Source organism: Muntiacus reevesi, chromosome 14, assembly GCF_963930625.1.
Source record: "Muntiacus reevesi chromosome 14, mMunRee1.1, whole genome shotgun sequence".
NCBI classification, from domain to species: domain Eukaryota; kingdom Metazoa; phylum Chordata; class Mammalia; order Artiodactyla; family Cervidae; genus Muntiacus; species Muntiacus reevesi.
In genome coordinates, this window is record NC_089262.1 from 62,324,720 (window position 1) to 62,348,244 (window position 23,525).

At 43.0% G+C, this 23,525-nt stretch overlaps 1 protein-coding gene across 1 annotated transcript in view; it reads right to left on the reverse strand.

Moving 5' to 3' along the window:
* Window positions 1-23,525, reverse strand: part of NSG2 (neuronal vesicle trafficking associated 2) — a 62,154-nt gene that overhangs the window by 25,951 nt on the left and 12,678 nt on the right. Inside the window, exon 2 of the mRNA XM_065905701.1 lies at window positions 20,545-20,628. Within this exon, the coding sequence (XP_065761773.1) occupies window positions 20,545-20,628 (84 nt within the window). The remainder of the gene's footprint in view (window positions 1-20,544; window positions 20,629-23,525) is intronic.

The window sequence follows — 23,525 nt, forward strand, 5'->3', positions numbered from 1 at the left end:
TCTGCAAAAATGGGATTGATCATAATACTCACTACTAGGCACATTGGTAGGACTCCCAAGGACACTGGGTGTAAAGCTCCCAGCGATGCTGGATATCATCACTGCCATCCCTACTGAAGTACATTCCATATGCAGTTACCCATAAAGCCACCTGCTTGACATCCTGTCACTAAAATAGCAGGATGCCTGGACCTCTTAATTTCATCAAAACGGTCTGTTGAGTCACAGCTTTAATTAACTTTCCCATGGTTTCACTGGGAAACCATGTTACAGACCCTTGCCTTTCATCCCTTCTCCCTGGCTCCACATAATGGAAGTTCATGTCTCTTACAAACCATTCTGACTCTACACAGATGAGTAAATCACCCATAGAGCCACACACACAATGAGCCTGCAACACTGCAAGGTTTTCCACAGAGCATTAAGGAGGCAAAGGCTTGGAACCTAAGGAAATCACATTCCTTCAATGAGTTCCCTACAGTGGCTGCAATCTGGGACCCCGGTTTGGGAGCTTATTCAACTGTGACCTCAGGCCGTGTCTTCCCAGCACCCCTGGCAGGGTGAGCTGGGCTTGGTGACCCAGAGCAAAGGGTCGGTGTGCTTCACATATGTGAAGCTGCTCTTTGCAAGACTGCTGGAAACCATGGTGCTGGGGGGTGAGGTTCAGGTCAGGACTGCTTCCTGGGTACAGAAAATAAAGCAAGACAAGATATACCGAGAGGGCAGGATGCTCTGAGCTACAGGCTCTGTGGTGGGAAACCGCAAGCCAGCTTGTGCAGGACTTGAATTTTGACTGAGCTGTTTGCTCCTTGGGGGTCCCAGCCCTTGAGGATTCATCTTGGTAGCCCCTGCGTTTGACTGTAGTGGGTGCAAGATAAATCAGTGCTTAGTAAATAAACACCCTTAACTAGTTTCATTCATCTTATTTTCATTACACTCCTATCTTTTTCCAGAAATAATTTAAGGCAGCTTACAGGCTACATGATTAGTCATCACTAACATTTGCTAAGTGCTCCCAATATGTTAGGTTCTGCCCTAAGCATTTTATATGGTGTCCTCATTATGTCTTTGCAGCAATCTTTTATGACAGGTATTATTATTATTGTCCCCATTTTACAGATGAGGAAAATAGGAACACAGTAAGCAGAACATCAGGAACAGACCCTGATGCTGGGAAAGACTGAGGGCAAGAGGAGACAGGGCGGCAGAGGAGGAGATGGCTGGATACCATCATCGACTCAATGGACATGAGTTTAAGCCAGCTCTGGGAGATGGTGGAGGACAGGGAAGCCTGGTGTGCTGCAATCCATGGGGTCACAAAGAGTCAGACATGACTTAGAGACTGAACAACAATAACAAAATGGAACAAGGATGCGTATTCATCAGAAGCAGGTGTTATAACAGTGCCTGTACTTACTGCAGGGGGGCAATACATTGGTGCAAGGCATTTTAGAAGCCGGGCCAAAGACAGGAACTGGATTCACAGTAACATTCAAGAGTCCAGAAGATAGAAACAAACTGCTCAGAAGATGCACAAATTGCTCCTATCTAATATGTGTGGCCATGGGGAAGTCACAAGTCACTTCTTTTTCATCCTCTGGCTTCTTGGTTTTTGGTTGGTTTTTTTTTTTTTTTTCTTTCTTCTGTTCAAAGAGAGTGATTACAATAATGTCCCCATCACAGAGCAGTTACAAAGGTCAAAGGAGATGATAAATGCAGCAAGCCCAGTGCCTGGAACCCAAAAGCTGTTGCATCAATTACTCACCCTGTCATATTTCTGGCCTTCTCTCTCCTTCCACTTATTGAAGGAGGCATCTTGGAGCCTGGGTGTTTAACTGTAAAGTCATTGGCAAGACTGCCCAGCCAGTTCATTATTGTCTAAAAAGAAGAAAGGAGCTGTGCAAGGCTTTTCAAGCATCCCTGCTCCTATATTTCACGAGCAGTAGGCAGCCGAATGGTTCAGTGAGTTCCAGTCTGGGCCCTGCTTAAATCCACGTTAAAATGGAAGGTGCCTCTTACTCTCCATTGTAGCGCTATGCCCTAGGATGCTCAGGAAAGTCATACTTTCCATAGTCTCCTGCAGCCAAGAAATGCAATTGATTTTCCTGGCCTCGTTTTCATATTTTAAAGAACTGTGTCCCCAGAGCTCCTCAGAGATCTGAAATGGGGGAAATCTCACCCATATTTTACCGTGTAACCCAAAGACTAATCATGCGCCCGATAACAGATCCTGGTGGGACACCTGATCCGGAGCAGGACCAGGATGAGACTCATAGGATGCAGGATGACACGTGTGGTCTCTGCCCTTACTGGAGAGCTCAGGAGGCAAGGTGAGCACTGTGATGGAGAAAGCACTGTGATGGAAAAGGGGTTCCTAGCCAGCCTGGGAGGAGATGGAGAAAGAGTAATTCAGGCAGAGAGGACAGTCTGTGCAAAGATATGGAGGTGTGGGCGGTACATGAAAGATGAAGCTTAGAAGGTAAACAGAGGCAAGCTCAAGAAAGAGCATGGCTGTCAGACTAAAGGGTTTATTCTGAGCATTGGAGAGCTAACAGCTATTTGATATCTGGTATTCATTGATATGGCTCCATTGTTTTAAAATGAAATTGAATGGATGGGTGGAGATTTAATTGAAGGGGATGAAACTGCGAGGTAGGAGAACCAGGCAAAGGCTCTAAAAACAGTCCAGACCTAAACAAGTATTCCATGAGTGTCTTCTTCACAGCCCAGTACTGAGTTACTTTGGGAAAAACCAAAAATAAAGAGAGAGAGATAAACTGACTGGGTGCCAAATGTATTTCAATACTTTACATATCTTGTTACATTTAAGTATCACAAAACAAGATTAGTACCTCTATCTTACAGATTAAAAAGCCTGAAGTTCAAGGAGGTAAAGAGAAGTGGTTCACATGGGGAAGGCCCGTGATGTTAGGTCTACCAGGCTACGCACACTGCTGGCCAGTATCAGAACTGGGGCAGGCTCAGACACAGAAAGTGTGTTAGTCACTCAGTCGTGTCCCACTCTCTGCAACCCCATAGACTGTAGCCCGCCAGGCTGCTCTGTAAATGGGATTTCCCAGGCAAGAGTACTGGAGTGAGTTGCCATTTCCTTCTCCAGGAGATCTTCCCGACCCACAAATAGAACCTAGGTCTCCTGCATTGTAGGCGGACTCTTTACCGTCTGAGCTACCAGCCTGCTGCTGCTGCTAAGTCGCTTCAATTGTGCCCAACTGTGACCCCATAGATAGCAGCCCACCAGGCTCCTTTGTCCCTGGGATTCTCCAGGCAAGAATACTGGAGTGGGTTGCCATTTCCTTCTGCAAACTACCAGGAAAGCCCCTCAAAAACAGAAAGGAAAGACAATTTGTTGCATCTCTGTGTGCAGCTTGGAATGAGAAGTTGTAGTCTCGATCCAAAGATGACTAATGTGTGCCTAAAGGGTGATCTGTAAACACAGCGCCCCGAGCTCTATTAATATTCAATGATAAATGATGTTGCTTTCAAATCAAGTTCACACAAATGGAGGTTTCAGCTGTGTGCCAGCATCCTGGGAACATTAGACTGGGGGCTGTGCCTGGTACTTTCATGAACCACCTACACACCTTCCTCAAGGCTGGGGACATGGTGGCTACTGTCTACATGTTGACTGAACGGAGCCACTACAAGAAAAATTACTAAAGGGAGCTACAATTAGGAGACTGTCAATGAGTGCACTTCATATGTCACCTTTTGAAGCTTTAGAGAGATAGCTGGGTACAAATGGAATTTGTTTGCTTTTAATAACTCTCCACTTATTTACTGAAAATGACCCACACCCTCCCAATAACACTAAGCCAAGTGATTTTATGGGTTAACTTTGTTTTATAAAAGGCTCAATGAATCATTATTTCTTGGCCTCTTCCAATTTTCTAGAGCATGGAGAAAGGAAAAGGTATGTACATTCTCTTTACAAAAACAGCATAACTCTAATAACCTTAACCTGACAGAAATGGCACACACACACACAAAAAGCTCAACAAAACTTTACATTATTATTAAAGTATCAGTTTTAAATAGTATATTAACAAACAATTCAGTGATACACAATGACCAAATAGGAAATTTAAGAGTGAATTAATATTTAAACGTCTATCAGTATAATTTACCAGATTAAAGAAAATGAACCATATGATCATCTCCATAAATGCAGAAAGGGCTTTTGAGGGGGGGAAAATCATCAAAATTTACATGGTGAAATGCTAGAAACAGTAACTCTAAAGTACTGACCAGTGCAATTAGATAAAAAAAATGACATTAGGAGCCTAATAATTTCAAAGAGGAAATAACATGAGAAAACTAAATATACCAAAAAGGAAGCAATATTAGTATTATGGACAGAAGATACAATTATATATGTAGGAAAGAAAAAGAATCAAATTTTTAGAAAAATTATTAGAAACGATAAGAGAAATTGGTAACTGTGTGGTGGCAAATAAAAGTACAAAATTCAAAGCATCTTTATTAAATGTAAGTAATAACTTAATAAAAATTAAGTTAGCAAATATAACAGAAAAGGGCCTTTTATGATACCAACAAAAATTAGGTAAAATACTTTGGAATAAATTTAATAAGAACTGTAAAGATGATTTTAAAGTTTAACTGAGAACCTCAAAAGGAGATTTTAACATATGCAAAATTAAATCTTATTTGATATCTCATGCATAGAGTCTAAAAAATTGTACAAAACAGAAATAGAATTATAGATGTAGAAAACCGTCATGGTCACCAGGGGTGAAAGTGGATGGAGGGATAAATTGGGAATTTGGGGTTGACATATACGCACTACCATATGTAGAAAACTAGTAAGGGCCTACTATATAGCATGGGGAACTCTACTCCATACTCTATAATGACTATATAGGAATAAAATCTTAAAAAGAGTGGTTATATGTATATGCATATGTATAACTGATCTACTTTGTTGTACCACAGAAAGCAACACAACATTGTAAATGAACTATAGTCCAATACAAATTTTTTAAAAATAAATAGACTAAATAAAGATGTAGTCCTCTTCAAGTTAATCTTTGAATTCATGTAACCCAAATTTAAAAGTTAACAGGAGTTTTTGGACCTAAAGATACATTAATATGTATCTGGAAAAGTAAGTGTGCAAGAATGGATTGAGAGTTGTTAAAAAAGTAGAAGAATTCAGATTTTTAAGAAGTATTATAAAACTATTAATTGAAATAATTTGGCATTGTCTCAGTTATTGACAGCAAATAATTGTCAGATCCATGGAAGAAAAGAGCAGAGAAGTAAACTCAAATGCATATGCAATATCTAAAAAATGTGGCATGTCAAGTCAAAGAGAGGAAGGATTAAGGAATAATCGTAGATCAACTGTCAAACTGCCATTCAAAAAGAAGTAAAACTGGACTGACTCCTACTCTGTTTACAAATTCCAGATGAATCCAAACATTAACATAAAATCACAAAAGTAGAAGAAAACATGAGTTTATGGTGAGAGAAGGCTTTAATTTTTATAGTGTCAAATGTACCCATAATTTCCTTTAAGTCTTGTGGAGTCTGTGATTAATTTGAGTTAAAGCAAAAGTAAGAAATACTGCAGGCTGAAGAAAGAAGTTGTACCACAAACAAAACAAAAAGGCAAAGGACAACTGAGACAATACTAAATAAGTGAGACTGACTAAGTTCTCAGCTTCTGGAAGAGGCCATGCCAATCACTAGGAAGTGATTTGCAAGTGATCTGACCAAGTAGGATGTGTTCCAGGAAGGATGCATCAAACAGTCAATTGGTATTCGGGAAAAGGCACGCTCTCACCAGTAATGAAAGACATACAAGGCGAAGCAAAGGTGAAGAGCCATTTTCTACCCATCAGACTGATGAAACTTTCTTTACAATTTAATTTGATTTTTGAAGTACTGTTGGTTTACAATGTTGTGCCAGTCTCTGTTGTCCAGCAAAGTGACTCCATTATACACAGAGACATTTTTTATATTCTTTTCCATTACTGTTTATCCCAAGGAAATATATCCAATCTTCCAGTGAAACCGCTAAACTTAATTAAAACAGATGCTGGCAACGTGGGGAAAAACACATTCGTAGGCACAAAGGAGGATGTATAGATTCTTGGGAACTTTTTGGAAGGTAATTTGGCAAAATTTATTAAAATTGAAGACTCACGTTCACTCTGGAAGTTTTTATGATAAAGATTCTCATACCTTACAAATATACTTGTAAAAATATATGAAAGATGTGGGTGTGTGTATGTGTGTGTGTGTGAAAACACACATACTAGGAAATTTATTGAAGCAGAGCTCTTAGCAGCAAAAGACTGAAAGCTAAAACAATGGGGGACTGATTGAGAAAGACTGCAAAAATCCTCAGTCTACAGTCACCAACAAGAATAAAAAAGGAGCCCCGTGTGGTGATGTGGAAAGATATCTGAGATACATTATTGAGAGGAAAAAAAGCAAGGTACAGAAGAACGTACATAAAATGGTCTCATCTGAGAAAAAGAATATCAAATGTGCATAATATATACGTATATGCTGATGCGTAAAAAATACCTCTGGATAGAAACATAAGGAGATGTTCCCGGGCTATCCAATGGAGCTTTCTACAATATGGTAATGCCCTGTAAATCTGTCCAGTATGGTAGCTGCGAGGCTCACGTGATTACTGAGCACTTAAAATGTGGCTTGTGTGACTCAGGAATTAAATTTTGAATTTTAGTTTATTTTTATTAATTTAAATATATATAGCCACACATGGCTAGAAGCTTTCAATTTGGATAGCACAGACATGGACAATGGATAGTTTTGACGAAAAGGATTATGGAGAGAAGGGGAGATTTTTTTTCAGTTTTTGTCTATGCTGGAATTTTGTGCATGTATATGTATTACTATATGTATTACTATATGTATATATATTACTATATGTATTACTTTTTTATGGTTTAAAGCAAATTTTAATTATCTTCAACTTCTTATCTGTGTAAAGTTTTCTCTACCCAGCAATCTGAATCCTCTTCACTGGGCATTTCCTACACAAAATCTCCAAAACTTTTGCTTTATTGATTTATTCGTTTTATTGAAATATAATTGACATATAGCACTGAGTAAGTTTCAGGTGTACGGCATAATCATCTGACTTCCATACCTTATGAAATGACTGCTACAATAAATTTAGTGAACATCCATCATCCTGTATGAATACAAATTAAAAGAAAAGTTTCTCCTTGTGATGAATACTCTTAGGATTTACTCTCTTACCAACTTTCATATATAACATACCACAATGTTAATCATATTTATCAAGTTGTACATTACACCCCTAGTATTTATCTTTTTATAAATGGAAGTTTGTACCATTGAGTACCTTCATCCAATTCTTACTCATATTTTAAAAGTTACCCCTAAGGTCCCAGGGTCAATAGTCATAGTAGAGGATTCAGAAGTGAACCAAGGGTGGTGTCTGTCCTCAAGAGTCCAGGCTTTCATAGAGCCATAGAAAACACAGGTAAGAAAACAACTACAAGGAGGAGATTAAGTTGACAAACTTCCCAACAAGTGAGGTCCTAGAGGAAGAAGGGGCAGGCCCATTGCTGACAGTGGGGAAGAGAAGAGGGGCTGTTAGAACAGGCTTCACCCAGAAGGGGATGCGTGAGCCAGCCTATGAGTTGAAAAGGTGCGTGTTAGACCATGGCAGAGAGAAAAAGCATTCAGGGTGGAAGAAACAGCTGTTCAGAGGAGTGGACGCAGGATAGGACAGACCATGTCCAGCATTCCATGAGTAATTTAGGCTGGTGGGAGGGGTGCGAAGTGAGAAAGGAGAGGAGGCTGAAGAGATGAGAAAGAGCTTCTGAGGACCGGGGACAGTAGACTAAGGAGTTTAGATTTCACCCTGAAGGCCAGGAGAAGCCTCAGAAGGGCTTTAAGTAGGAGGGAAAAGTGGTCACACATGACTCTCAGAGAAGACAAACACTGGCCAGGGCCTGGAATGTCAAAATCAAAGACAGGCTGAAAAATGAGGGACGCAGTGGAAATATATACATGACTTATTTTTATCCTACCTATAAAAACAATAAAGCTATTTATGGATTTAAAATTGCATTGTGTACATTTTACTTTGCCTGTGAGCAATCACCTTTGATCCATTAAGTGTTATGCAGTACCAAGGGAAAAGAAAATTCAAAAGAATTCATTTTGCCCACTTTCTGTTACTAACTCGTATTTTATCAAGTCCCTTAGGACCTCGAGAGGTCTTGTTTTTACCTTTACTAATTTTTCTAGGGCTTCAAATCACCAGGAGACAGCTAGGATAAGAAACTGAATATTCAACAAATCTGACATGTCATGGTGGGGTGACAGGGGCGTAATTCCCATTTTCAGACCAATAAATACAGTGATAAATCCTGGACCAAGTTTTCCTCGGCCTCAGCACTATTGGTATTTTAGGTAGGGTAATGCTTCATTGTGGGGCGCTGTCCCGTTCACCACAAGTTATTTAACGGCATCTCTGGCCTTCCTTAACCCCCTAGATACCAGTAGCACAGATACATGCAGACACACACCCAGACTGGTGACAGCCAGAAATGTCTCTTGGGGAACAAAGCCATCCCTGCCGGAAAGCACGGTCTTTAACATCTCAGACAGAACAGCCCTTGGGGACCACCCCACCCAACTTCCTCATTTTACAGACGAGAAAACTCAGGGACTAGGACTGGAAACCAGGTCTTCTTACTCAGGTTAGAATTTTTTAGAGATCAGATATCTTTTTTCTTAGCCTCAGAGAAATGCAATTTTTAAAAAATGTTGGAGAAATTTTAAATGTCAGTTTCACATGGATGGACCTAGAGATTATCATACTAAGTGAAGTCAGACACAGAAAGACAAATATCATATGATATCACTTATATACGGAATCTTTTCAAAAAATGACAGAAATGAACTTATTTACAAAGCAGACTTAGACTTAGAGAAGGAACGTAATGGTTACCATTGGGGAAGGAGTGGGGATAGGGCGAGACTGGAAGTGAGGGATTGACGCGTATACACTGCTGTATTTAAAATAAGATAACCGACAAGGACCTACTATATAGCACAAGGACCTACAATAATAGGTCCTTGCTGGTTATCCATTTTGAATATAGCAGTGAGTACATGACCTTCCCAAACTCCCTAACTATCCCTCCCCCCCAGCAACCATAAGTTCATTTTCTAAGTCTGTGAGTTTCTTTCTGTTTTTGTAAGTAAGTTCATTTGTGTCATTTCTTTTTAGATAAAAGAATTTGAAAAAGAATAGATACACCACTTTGCTGGACACCTGAAGCTAAAACAATATTGTTAACCAACTATGTTCCAAAGTAAAATAAAAATTAAAGAAAAAAGATAAGAAAAAATGAAGCAAATTTAGCTTCATCTAGCTGAATATTTATTTGTTTTTTTCTCGCTCCCCTCTTTTCACCTCTCTCCTTGATATAAATTATTCAGCCTAGAATTTCTATTTACTTGTTTTTCTAGATACAAATGCTAATGAAATTAATAATAATAAAAATAATTATGAAAACATCCATACTTCTCTAATTCAATATTTTTCTTTTTTCATTTGCTAACAGTGAAGAGGTGAAGGGGAAGATGTCTAATATATATATCTGAGTGTCTTTGTGCCAGGCTCTCTGCCCGGCACATCCTAAACACAGCTATTAGAACAACCCTCAGAGGGGGGCCGTGGCAAGCTTACTCATATGCCTAAAGAGGAAACGGAGGCTCAGGGAGGAAGTAAGGTGACGTGCTCACACAGCCAGGGAGTTCTCAAACCGGCATTCAGACTCAGGTCTGCCCGACTGCGTGGAGACAGGACCGGTTCACGATTCCTGCCCGAGAGAGAGCTGAATCCCTCCGGAGAAACAGACTCCCCCGCAGCCGCTTGGATCACAGAGCTGAGGAGCTTGCCAGCATCTCCGGGAGGAAGCCAGGCCTCTGTGGCAGTTGCTATGACGACTAGTTTTCCTATAATTATAGAACGTGGTGGTGACAGGACAAAGCTGCACAGACAATCACTTTGTTAGGACCTGTCTTCCTCTGACAGTTCCAGGAGCTTAAATATCATAATTTTTTTAAGTCCCATTTAAAATAATCATGCATTATAGCAGCAGAGGCCCAGAGAGTGAGCACGTCAGGAGATTAAGCCTCCCACTGTGTGAGGGGGTCAGGAGGCAAGCCTCATGGCAAGCCATGGGGAAAACAGCATTCTCCCTTGGGAAATGTTTGCTTCTCTTTTTTCTTTTGGATCAATGCTTTTAGGCCTTGGCCAAACAGGGTATTCAAAGAGAAGGAAAAAAGAGAGCCAAAGAAAAATTGGCCTAATGCTTGGCAAATAACAGGGATAGGCAGCAAAATTTTAGTATTCTAGTAAACTACTTTTCAGTTTAGTTTAATTTAGCCAATTCCCCATATGTGCAGGGTTTCCTGATTTGGAAGCTGATACAGACAAAAGAACACACACACAAACATATATGCACATCATAGACAAACATACCCCTCTGAGCCAGAAAGCCTGACTCTGTACCTTATTAGCTGTGTGACGTTGAGCGTCTTAACTAACCTCTCTGATCCTCAGTTTCCTTACCTGTACATCAAAAACAATGTCTACTTCATGAGTTAGAGTAAAAATAAAATGGAAAATGACTAGCAAACTACACAGCACATAAGAAGAGCTCAATGAAATCAATCAAGTAAAAATAATAATTTTTTAAATCCTGTTTTACTTTCCATGAACATCTATCTTCCTTTTATTATCCCAGCAGGGGGTGTGAGAAACCTTTATGAAGCCCTTCACTACTTTCAGCAACCCAACCAGGTATCACGGGAACTCCAGGTGAAGTCAATGTGCCATCTCGGGGGAGTGATGGGTGCAGGAAAGGCTGGGACTCTAGGACTCCAGGTGAGAAAGTGACGTGGGGAATCAAGGGTAAGTTTCAGAAGGAGGTGAGGTCTGGTCTGGGTCACAGGCCAGAGGAAACTGCATGGGCAAATGCCAGGAGAGGTGAAAGGAGAGGGGGCTTTGTAGAACTGGGAGAGGTCTGAACGCTGAGAACACAGGGAACGGCAGACGGACAGAGCAAGGCCCGCCTTTGGGAGAGCCTGCAGTGCCGTGCTAAAAACCTCATGCTGCTGCCGACAGGAAGTGGGCACCACCAAGGATCTCTCAAGCAAGATCTGATGATCGTCCTAACTACACAAAGGTGGAAAGGGGAAGGTGGGATGGCACCGGAAGGCCAAAAGCTGGCCTGGTGGAAAGGGTGGGCGAGGAGAAAGAACTGAGCCAGGGTGTTGAGGCGGAGGGCCTAGTGAGATGGAGCCAGGTGTGGCTCCCCACTGTGGCCCACCCTCGGTGGAAGCATTCCGTCCAGTCGCATGACCAGCTTCCCAGAAATGAAACTATCATGATGACAGGAGGAAATTCACATTTCTGAAGCTTCTATGGGGCTTATGCTATCTCATTTTGTCCTCAGGCCAGGCCTATAATGCAGACAGCATTGTCTCATTTTACAGCTTGGGAAATGCAGGTTCAGAGACATGAAATGACTTGCTGTAGTTCGTACAAACCCACAGTGTCAAACCTCCAACTCACGGATTTCCCCTTTTCCATATTGCCCTTCACACAGGCGTGCTGGTTAATTGCCCTGGGCTGGGAAAGGAGGGTGATGCATGATTTAGTGTTTGCTCATTTCCGTGGTATAAATATTCCCCCAAAGCTTGGTTACAAACTTCCAACAGTTTAACAACTCGTGTGCAGACTTTAAATCGGTCAACTCCCTCAGGAGCCCCACAGGAAATAAGAATACTCACTAAATTCTAGGAGTCTTCTATACTAAACTTACTAACAAGTAGCTTGCTTTATTACAGCATTTACGTACTAGTGTTTGAATCACCGAAAATGAGAACCTGGCAATAAAAGCAGCCTAGCCATCAGGCTCTGGAGTGGAGCTGTCATTGAATCACCCAGGGCTTGCATGTGCCTCACACCCTGAGCACATTCCACCTGAGACAGCGCCACAGATATTTTCTCTCCCAGGGAAATGTTTTGTAAAATAAATAAATAAATAAATAAGCTGCATTCGCTTTTCAATTCTCAATAATATATGTTTCTCAAGCTTACTCCAATAGTACAATTTCATGAGGCCAAGAGAAAGCACCCAGCCACAAACACAGGCTTGCATCTTTGTTCTGATTTTCAATAAAATCCTAGCCAGAAGGGCAATAATAAACATCAAACACTCTTGCAGCATTTTTTTTTCCACCAAGCACTCACATGCAAATTCTCTTCGTGCCAGATAACGACTCTGCTCCTAACCCAGCAGGCAGTGTTTTTAATAACTTACCTAAAGTGTTTCTCAAAATTAAAAAAAATAAGAGAGCAATAAAAACCAAGACAACAGATAATAAAGTAAAATGGCTTATCTCCATTTGCTGCTGTCAGCAAATATTAGAATCCCGTCAATGGAAGGCAGCCCCTGGGATTTTGATGAAAAACTGGAATAAGCAAATGGTAAAGCTATAAAAGAGGTCTCACCTCCCGGGGAATGTGATATCAAGAAGAGGACATCTATGAGAATGTGTCATCGGCAAGAAGCTTAGAAGCAAAGATATGGCCCCAATTTTAAATAAAAATATTGAGAATGAGGCAGCCAGAGCTCTGGTGTTTATCAGCATGGAGTTCTTCCATCAACCATGGGAATTTTTTGTTCGTTTGTTTGTTTGTTCATTTACTTGCTCATTTATTAAAGATATAATTTGGTGCCTAGGGTGGCCAAGCATTCACTAGGCTTTTGGGGTGCAAAGATAAAGAACATACCCTTAAGTCAGTGGGAGACACAGCAGGTAAAGTTGATGCCAACACTGTCACTGGAGGGTTATACAGCAGGCGAGGGAACCCCAAGGGGGAAGGACAGACTGCACATGGGTGGGCAGGCAAGCCTTCCTAGGCAGGGCCATTTGAGTTGGGTGCTGAGGGGTGAGAAGGGAGTTTGCCCAATGGTGGAAGCGGGCAAAGACGGGGAGGCATATGACGTATGTTATGAGGAAAGGACCAGGACTTTGGGCAGGTGAGGGTGCCTGTGGAAGCCGTGGGATGGTCAGAAGGAAGGCAATGTCATCACAGGATACACGATTAGGAAGAGCCTTCCTTTGGGGAGAGAGAAAAATGGGCAGGAGGGGGCTGAGAAAATAGGCAGAGGGAGCTGGAAGGAGGCTGGGCCAGGAGAGGATGAGTGGGGACAGAGACCAGAGCAGAAAGCATGGTTCCCAGGGTCTTGCAGGGGGGAGAGGGGCCTGGACTCTGCTGACTGTCAGATGCGGCCACCCTCCTGGGGAAACTGGTTCTGGCATTTCACTGTGTAGTACTGGGGGGAAGGTGAGCAGAGTTGTGGTCTGAGACAGAGTGCCAACATCCCCAACCTTTGGCCAGAAGAGGAAGAGAAGAAGGAAGGAGGTGACTGGCCGCTCGATGGGCCCAGCAGCAGCCCCTGGCTGTGATTCTCTGGTAGCTGGGCTCCCCTTCCCCCGGCGGCAGCTTCCCTCGCCCCTTACACGCAGCCAAGGCCCCTGCTTACGGCCTGCATGTGCAACCTGGCTCCACAGCCTCCTGGGCGGGGAACTCGGGGAAATGCCCGGCCTCTGTGAGCCTGTTCGCCTCACCTGCCAGCAGGGTGACAGTCTCACCAGCCTGGTGTGCTGGGGTCATACACTGGGATATCTTACATAGTGCCAACCACGGGTCAGGTCGAAAGTGGAGCACAAGTCTCAATGTTGAGTGGATCGACAAATGGATGGAACAGTAAGTCAATATCCTATAATATTAGTCCTGAACCTTCAAATGGGTATCTGTTTCTTTCTGTTTTGTTGGTGTGCTGTTGCCGCTTGTTTTTAGTAACGGGCCACAGACACCAACTCTTTAAAAACTGCTGACTTTTCACTTCTAACTTTCCCCCACCAGTTTCATGTTAATGTGTCCATTCGCCTGACAGGAATGGTGAGCTCTGTTCCCTTTGCACTGATGCATCCCTTGCATTCTGCATGCTCCCCACTGACTGTGCTCAGGGTCTGGTCTGCAGGAGCCCTCAGGATCTTTCTCCATGTACCTGGACACCCTCCAGCCTGAGTTTGCCCAGGTCATAGTCACCAGGGGCAGGTTTTCTGAGTCCTGACTCAGGATGCATTATCAAGGATGGATGCTGTTCAGTTCAGTTCAGTCGCTCAGTCGTGTCTAACTCTTTGTGACCCCATGAATCACAGCACACCAGGCCTCCCTGTCCATCACAAGCCCCCGGAGTCTACTCAAACTCATGCCCATCGAGTCGGTGATGCCATCCAGCCATCTCATCCTCTGTTGTCCGCTTCTCCTCCTGCCCCAATCCCTCCCAGCATCAGGGTCTTTTCCAATGAGGCAGCTCTTCACATGAGGTGGTCAAAGTTTGGAGTTTCAGCTTCAGCATCAGTCCTTCCAGTAAACACCCAGGACTTATCTCCTTCAGGATGACTGGTTGGATCTCCTTGCAGTCCAAGGGACTCTCAAGAGTCGTCTCCAACACCACAGTTCAAAAGCATCAATTTTTTGGTGCTCAGCTTTCTTCACAGTCCAACTCTCACATCCATACATGACCACTGGAAAAACCATAGCCTTGACCAGATGGACTTTTGTTAGCAAAGTAATGTCTCTGTTTTTCAATATGCTATCTAGGTTGGTCATAACTTTCCTTCCAAGGAGTAAGCGTCTTTTAATTTCATGGCTGCAGTCACCATCTCCAGTGATTTTGGAGCCCCCAAAAATAAAGTCTGACACTGTTTCCACTGTCTCCCCATCTATTTCCCATGAGGTGATGGGACTGGATGCCATGATCTTAGTTTTCTGAATGTTAAGCTTTAAACCAACTTTTTCACTCTCCTCTTTCACTTTCATCAAGAGGTTTTTTAGTTCCTCTTCACTCTCTGCCATAAGGGAGGTGTCATCTGCATATCTGAGGTTATTGATATTTCTCCCGGCAATCTTGATTCCAGCTTGTGCTTCTTCCAGCCCAGCGTTTCTCATGATGTACTCTGCATATAAGTTAAATAAGCAGGGTGACAATATACAGCCTTGACGTACTCCTTTTCCTATTTGGAACCAGTCTGTTGGTCCATGTCCAGTTCTAACTGTTGCTTGTGACCTGCATACAGGTTTCTCAAGAGGCAGGTCAGGTGGTCTGGTATTCATTTCCTTCAGAATTTTCCACAGTTTATTGTGATCCACAGAGTTGAAGGCTTTGGTGTAGTCAATAATGCAGAAATAGATGTTTTTCTGGAACTCTCTTGCTTTTTCAATGATCCAGCAGATATTGGCAATTTGATCTCTGGTTCCTCTGCCTTTTCTAAAACCAGCTTGAACATCTGGAAGTTCTCAGTTCATGTATTGCTGAAGACTGGCTTGGAGAATTTTGAGCATTACCTTACTAGCGTGTGAGATGAGTCCAATTGTGCGGTAGTTTGAGCATTCCTTGGGATTGCCTTTCTTAGGGATTGGAATGAAAACTGCTGAGGTGGTCCCAAAAGACTGGGTGGGGCTCAAGTTGCAACACCCCTGACACTCACTCTATACTATACCCCCTTCTGAGAACTGAGAACACATGAGTGGGCCACTGTGACGCTACCCTCCAGGGACCAGAGGCTGAAGTGGGGCTGAAGGTACCAGAGTAATGAGAGCACAGTAGTATGCATGCCCCCCTCTGACCTGCAGAGCTCAGAGGAGGCATCAGACTTGGAAGATCAGGGGAGGCATCTCAGAGGAGGTGACCCTACAAGGACACAGACAAGAAGTTGGCTGGCATCTCCTTGTCTAAGCCACACGTTTGCAAGCTCCTCCAGAGCAACGCTTTTGTCTTGCACCTCTGTGTGTCTCCCAGCAACACATCCAGCGCAGCCCAGAGTAAATGTGATAAAGACAAAGAAGAAAGGGAGAAAGGGCAGAAGTCAGGCAAGCCACAGCTGGGCAGGGTGTCATCGAGGTATAGCAGAGAGAATGGGTTATGGAGCCATAGTTCTAGGTTCCTATTTGTCCTTAAATGTCCTCACTGCGTGGCCTGGCCAGACACTTCTTTGAGCATCAGTCTCCTCATCCATAAAATGGAGATAATAATAAGAGTAGTGATAATATAATAATAAAAGTGGTACTGATAATAAGAGTAGTAGTACATACGGTTGTCGTCAACCTGAAAAGTGGATATAAAGGCATTTTTAACTGGTACTAGGATTATTCATGTTATAACTGATGTGTTGAGAAGTAACTTACCAAAAAATACTGCCTGCATTCCCCAAGAGGCAAAGAGGAGGCTCCCGAGGTCACTGTAGAGAGCCCAAGGCAGCCCATAGGTTCCAACAATGAACTGGCTACTCTTAGAACAGTTCCTCCAGGTTTATCCAGCCACTTTCCCAAGAGGAAAAGCCAGGAAAGGGAGGACCAGGTCTGTCTCAACCAATTGTCAAAATGCAGCTAATTAGGCAGGAAGCTAAGAACCCAGGATGAAGGAATGGGATCTGAACAGGAAGAGAATAAAATGATCATTCGTTGAGAACTAGAGTGCTCCAAGAACTTACACTTCGGGCTATGTCAAGACTGTGTCTCAGTTAATTGATGAGGAATCAAGAGCTCAGAGAGGTGAAGAGAATTCCCAAGGTCTTGAAGCTAAGAAGTAACAGGGACATGACCTGAGTTGCCAGGCGAATCTAGTCCCAAAGTGCAGGTGTTCCCTAAATACCTCTCCTCAGCTTAGCACAGGTTCCAAATGCAAGACTCAAGTTTCTTCTCTCAGGTGAGCCTGGGGACAAATAGCTCCTTCCATAGCAAAATCAGCTTCAGAAGAAACTCCAGCTCCCAGGACTAAGAAAGAAGGTGGGGCTTCTCTCTGCAGGCTCCCATCTTCTCAAAGAAGCCTGATGAACGTTCTCGCAAGTCTGTGACCCTTGGCAATGACTGCAAGAGCCTTCATGTTAAAAAAAAAAAAAAAAAAAAAAAAAATTCCAGGCGATTCTTTCAATCTTTCTCCATTCATCCCTCCCTTCCTGCTCTCTCCTCTCATTCTCTCTCACAGTACAATTGCTATGAGCTGATCTCCCCAGGTCAGATTTGAGCTGTGAAGTCACAAGCTGTTCCACCTCCTCAAAGGTACTGGAATGAGAGTCGGATGCATCTTTTGTCATCCCCATGGTTACTTCTGCCATGGATGATATCCTGGAGGGGGCGCCTGGCCATTGTTAATCAGCCTTAAGCTCTCTAAAATGAACTGGGAATTCTCTGACTTCAAGCTCCAGTTCCCTAGCCTCAATTTCCATCCTGAGCCCCAGACCAGTTACATCCAAGGGGGGCCAGACTGCCTCCCCCACCCACCTCTCCCATGGTATCCACATACCCTCCACTCAATGTGCTTCCCACTGTCCAGTCCCCCATCTCCTATCCAGTCAGCCAAGCCAAGCACCCAGGAGCTCCTGATAGAGCCCCTGATTCTCCAACCAGGAGCAAGTCCTGCAAGTTCACCTCCATAATAGCCCACCTGGATGCTCAAGCCCCCCTGCAGCTGACGCTCAGACCCTCAGACTCTTCTCAGGCACCACAAGCCTTCTCCTAAGACTGTGGCATCAACCATCACCCCAGTAGAAACATCCTCCATGCGGCCCAGGGGGAGCTCTCATTAAGGAAGTGAAAAGTTGGGCAAATGGATGCTCGCAGCTTTACAAAAGCAAACAAATTTGCTCCGTTCCTTCCACTTTGTTCCGAGTGGCGGGGCCCTCCACCCACACCAGTGCTGACAAAGGACTGACCCTAATCCCAGGACCCTTTTTTCCCCACCACCAGGACCAAATGAGTCAAGTTGTGGGGTGGGGGCGGGCTTCACAGGCCCTGATCCCTGATGAACTACTCATTTTTTCTCACCGGCTGACTCATTTCTGCTCTAACCCATAGTTACCTATGGCAGGCCGCATGGATGAACAGAAAGTCCCGGCCACTTGCTCCTGGGGGAGCAGGTTGCATTGCTGCTCTGAGCTAAAGTTCCTCTTGAAAAAAAACAGGACTATATCAGCCTCTCAGGGACCTGCAGGCCGCATGATATGATGTGGTGTTTTACCGTATGATAAAACAGTCACATCACCAGAAGTTGTCAACAGAGAGGAAACAAAAACAAACCGTGTTCCCAACACCACTGCTGATGACACAGACACAGATGACATTCTGAGACATTTCTTTCCTCTATATACTTGTGGTTTTTTCATAATTCCAATCATAGAAAACATACAGTTTTACTCTCTGCTTTTTTCACTCAACCTCCTCTATAATAAGTATCTGCCCAAATTATCACATGTCTTCATAACCATCATTTTAAATGATTGCTAAATAAGGATTAATTCCATCAAAAACTGTAACACTCTATTTGGTAAAATGAGCAAAATTTTTAAATGCTTCTAGTTTTTTTCTGATTATTGTAACAAGTTATGCTCTTGTGGAATTGGGAAAGTAAAAGAAAGAAAGAAGAAAATATCTCATGAGCCCGTAATTCAGAGTAAACTACTCACCCTGCAAAAGTGGTTCTTAAAAAATTGTTGAACTAGCCCATCCAACGCATGTGGCCTTACATATGGAATCATGAGAAAGTTGCTGAAAACCTAGCATTGTTCCAATGCTTTGAGTTTACGAATAACACTGCAGTAAACATTTGTGCTCATGAATCTGAACGTATTTCCAACGATCTCTGCTGCTAGGAGGACAGGTCAGCTTTACTCCCCGGCCTGGTGCCCATACATTGTGTACCAAGATACTCCCACCCTCCCCACATGGCTACCTGCTGGCCCTTGCAGGTAGGTACCTGCACGCAGTTCAGGCCAGGTCCAAGTTCACTGGGCCCATGCTGTGTGCCAGACACTAAAGCCGCAGTCCGAAATAAAAGCAATCCTTGCCCTCTAAGAGGGGGTCAATATCCAGGGAAGCCCCACACGCTGGGGGATGTACACAGAGGCGCCGTACTCCCTCCCAGGCTCACATACCCAGCTGCTCTAATATAGATCTAGCAGGGAGAAAGACAGGGACAGAAGCAGACCAGTATATGCACCCGCATACCTACTCCAATCCCCAGCAACCAAGGACGGTTTTCACGTCCAAAGCCTCTGAGCCACAGTTGACACAAAATAGCTGCGATTAGTCATCTACTTCATCTGCTTTGCATATATCCTGTACATCAACCTCACAGTAACCTTCCGGTATCTCCCTTCGATAAGTAAGGTTTACTGACTTGCTTGGACTTCCCAAGTGGATCAGTGGTAAAGAATTCACCTGCCAATGCAGGAGATGCAGGAGACGTGGATTTGATCCCTGGGTCAGGAAGATCTCCTGGAGAAGGAAATGGCTACCCACTCCAGGTTCTTGCCTGGGAAATTCCACGGACAGAGGAACCTGGTGGGCTACAGACTATGGGGCTGGAAAGAGTCAGATATGACTTAGCAACTATACAACAGCAACAACTGACTTGCTTGTGGCCACATGGCTGGTATGAGGCAGCAATAAGAGCTCAAACCCAGCCAGACTGCTCCGGCATCCTTCTACAGAACCACTTATTCTACTGCCTCCAAGGCAGATTTTGCCTCCAAAATATCTTTTAGGTCTCTAATCCACTCACCATCCTTCTCTAAGCCACTGCTGGTGTTTGAACGTGGACAAATGCAGTAGCCCAACAGTCTCCTCATGCTCCCTCTTGCCCACTACACTCTGTCAGTCATGTAAAAGCCAATCTGTGTTTTCTAAAAATCAACTGTAATCATGTCCTTCCATTACCTGAAGTCCTTCTAAGGTTTCTTCATAAAAACCCAAATTCCTCCATACAGCATATGAGGCCTAGGATTGTCTGCCCTCTGCCCATCCCTCCTGCCTCCTCTCTGCCTGCTCCCCACGCCTCTCCCAGAGCCCAGATTCACTGCCCTTATGCCTATTCAGTGCTGGGTCCAACTCCCCTTCAGCCTCAGGGCCTTTGTACAAGCTGTGCTCTCCCCGTCACCTAAGTCCTACATGACTTCCCCATGGTACTCTCCTGAGGTTCCTCCATACATCCTTGTAGAGCAGGTTTCATGGCTCCTTCATGCAATTCATCACAGTGATATATACTCCTCAGTTCTCCTAGTAACCCCTCCACCAAGAAATAGAAATTCAATCATCCAGCTTTTACCACTAAGTCAACTTTTCTCTCCCTTTGTCTTTTTTGTATTTGTTGCAATCACCCACTGTCTACAATTTGAGTTTCTTTACACATTTCCATCACATTTCCTGGAGACTGTGACGGAAAGGCAGAGACAGGGACCAGAAGTAAAAGAAGAAATGAGACACATTTAACAATTATCAGATTGTCTGAACATTTCTGGGCAAGAGAGAGGCTAATTCATCCTCAAGAGGCAGAGATTTGTTATTTGACTAGACTCAGTGACTGATATGCAGTCGTTCTGTTACACCATCAAGACACTGACCGTAAATTCAGCAATTTTCGGCACCCGGAACTTCCCTTTGTTCTTCTGTTCAGGCTGATATTCTGTTCTTGTCTTCACAATCACCTAAAATGATCAACCAGTGTTAGCACACATAAATACTTGGAAGAGTTTTCTGTTCCTTTTTTTTTCCCAGTAATTAGAACTTACTATATATTGCATAAAGATCAGAAAACACACACTTCCTCAAACACACACAAGAAAATTAAAAATTCAGATTATCCATATTTTCCCATTCCAACAGAGATAACCATAGGTGACAATTCTGGTCACACCTTTTCAGACGTTTTTACATGCATATGTATGCATTATATTATACTTATGTATTAGCTATTTATACAAATATACTTTCGTGAAATGGACTGGCACTTAATTTTATCACACAACACTACACTAACATTTTTTTCCATGTAGACAAATATATGAGTTCAATTTGCCTTTTGATGTCGCTTAATATTTCATTGTATGTGTAACTACAATTACTCTAACCAGTATTGACTGCTGAACATGTAGGTTGTTTCCACAATTTGGATTATCTAAGCAAGTTATGATGAACATCTTGTAGCTAAACTTTTGCACATATACTTAATTCCAAATTAATTTAGAGACTTCCACAAAATGAAATATAAAGGTCTGTTGAATTTATTGTATCATCTTATTTTTCTGAAGTCTGAATATTTTGCAGAGGTGGCTAATATCTTTTCATGATAAGCTGTCAACCTGCCAAGACATTTATGGAACTTCATCCCACTGTGTAGGCAAAGTGGAAGAAAAAAAGAAACTTCACAGATAATCAATAACTATTGCTGCGTGCCACAGTGTCATGGGGAACACAGGAGCTGTCTGAGCCTTGGGGGTCTCATCTGTAAAGTAAGGACAATGATCATAATCATAACCCCTATTTAACAAGATTGTTTTGAGGGTTAAATGAGATGATAATGGGCAATATTTTTGGAATAATTTATTATGTGCCAGGGCTAGATCAAGCTCTCCATATACCTTATCCACAAACCACTACTATTTCCATTCTCTTGAAAGAGAAACTGAGGCACAGATCTGCCAAGTCACATATCCAAGGTAACACAGCTCAAAGGAAGCAATCTTCTAACTGTAATCAGTCTTCTCATTAGAGCTTAAATTAATGGAATTTTCACTGAAAATTTTCACCCCGAGTTTTCCTAGAAGTGAAAGTCAAGTGGATGGACTTCTGCAAGAATTCTATGAAGAATGCTCTTTAAGGTCTCTGAGACATACTGTGGACAAAATACAGCTCAAAAAGGAAGGGGTAGGGGAGGAACTTCCATGATTGGACATCTCCTGTGTGGCACTTGGAAAACACTGCTCCCTCCCTGACCCATGGAATTCATTTGCAGATGTAAATTCTGTACCTGTGCCCCACCCTCTTTCAATTCTGCTCCTCCAAATAAAAAGTGATCCCTGACTTCCTTAAACAAAGAAATTATACAGTCAAACAAGGGTGAGGGGTTTGTGGGGAGAATGGGGTCAGAGAATGTTTGATTTTTTTCTATCTCCTGCTCAAAAGAAGAAGAAAACAGAAGCTTCCTTGCCACAAGTAAAAAGATATCCTTCACGCTTTGCAAATGTACTATATGGCAGGCACTGGGCACTTGACAGGCACCATCTCACTTAATTCTGTGTTGCGGGGCAGACACTGACATTGTCACTACTGTAGGGAGGTGAAAGACCGCACAATGTGTTTGAACCCCAACTCCAGCACTGGGCCTGCTGTGTCTTGGCTTTCTCATCCACTAAATGGGAAAATAACCATAACTACCTGGTTGGGTTTTTAGGAGGCTTAAAGGAGTCATTATAAGTCAAGCACTCACATTGTTTATTCAATAATAAATGCTTTTTTGAACACTGCCTCTGAGTGCTGCCAAATGTTTTTCCAATAGATGTCTGAAGCAGATGCAGTTTGGGCCTGACTTGCACCTATGTCAACCTGTAGGCCCTCCCTATCCAGTCCTTACACAACAACACAAGGATTTCTCAAGAGTGATGCTCTTCAAGCATGGTCTAAAAAAGGGGGCTTTCAAGGATGAATACAGTTTTCCTGAGTGAACAAGCCAAGACATTTTATGCAAAGTGAACCACATGGTTTAAGAAACAAAAGTGTGAAACAGCATGTAGTCTACATGTTGGATGCTTTGGTGCCACATGAACTTCGATGTGTAAGAACTGAGACCTAATTAACTACAAGGGCAAATGCAAAAGCAGAGCCCATAGCCTGTGCTGTGTGCTTAGTCGCTCAGTCATGTCCAGCTCTTTGCAACTCCATGGACTGTAGCCTGCTAGGCTCCTCTGTCCATGGGGATTCTCCAGGCAAGAATACTGGAGTGCGTCACCATGCCCTCCTCCAGAGGCTCTTCCCAACCCAGGGATTGAACCTAGGTCTCCCACATTGCAGGCAGATTCTTTACTGCCTGAGCCACCAGGGAAGCCCAAGAATACTGGAGTGGGGAGCCTATCCCTTCTCCAGTGACTAAACACAGCACAGCACATCCCTTCTCCTGGGGGCTTTCTGACCCAGGAATCAAACTGGGGTCTCCTGCATTGCAGGTGGATTCTTCACCAGCTGAGCCACCAGGGAAGCCCTTTAGAGATTGCTGTGTAGCCTCCATAGGCTAGCTGTTTCTATTAGAAATGCACAATATTCCAGGAAGGGCCAAATGAAATATGCTAGTGTTTTGTGAACTTAAAAGACACTCTACAAATTGTAATGATTAAAAATTGTTGGGATAGTACTAGATCAACTGGCAGGTTATGAAATGTATAGAAAATTTAGATGTCTGATCATTTTAAAAAATATTTACATACTGGAAATTATAATTTCTTCTCCCAATTCTTCATGTTATATGTATATATTTATGTATACATGTATTACATATTTATATATACATGTATTATAATACAACTCAGTATCTATTTCTAAGCTTAGTGAA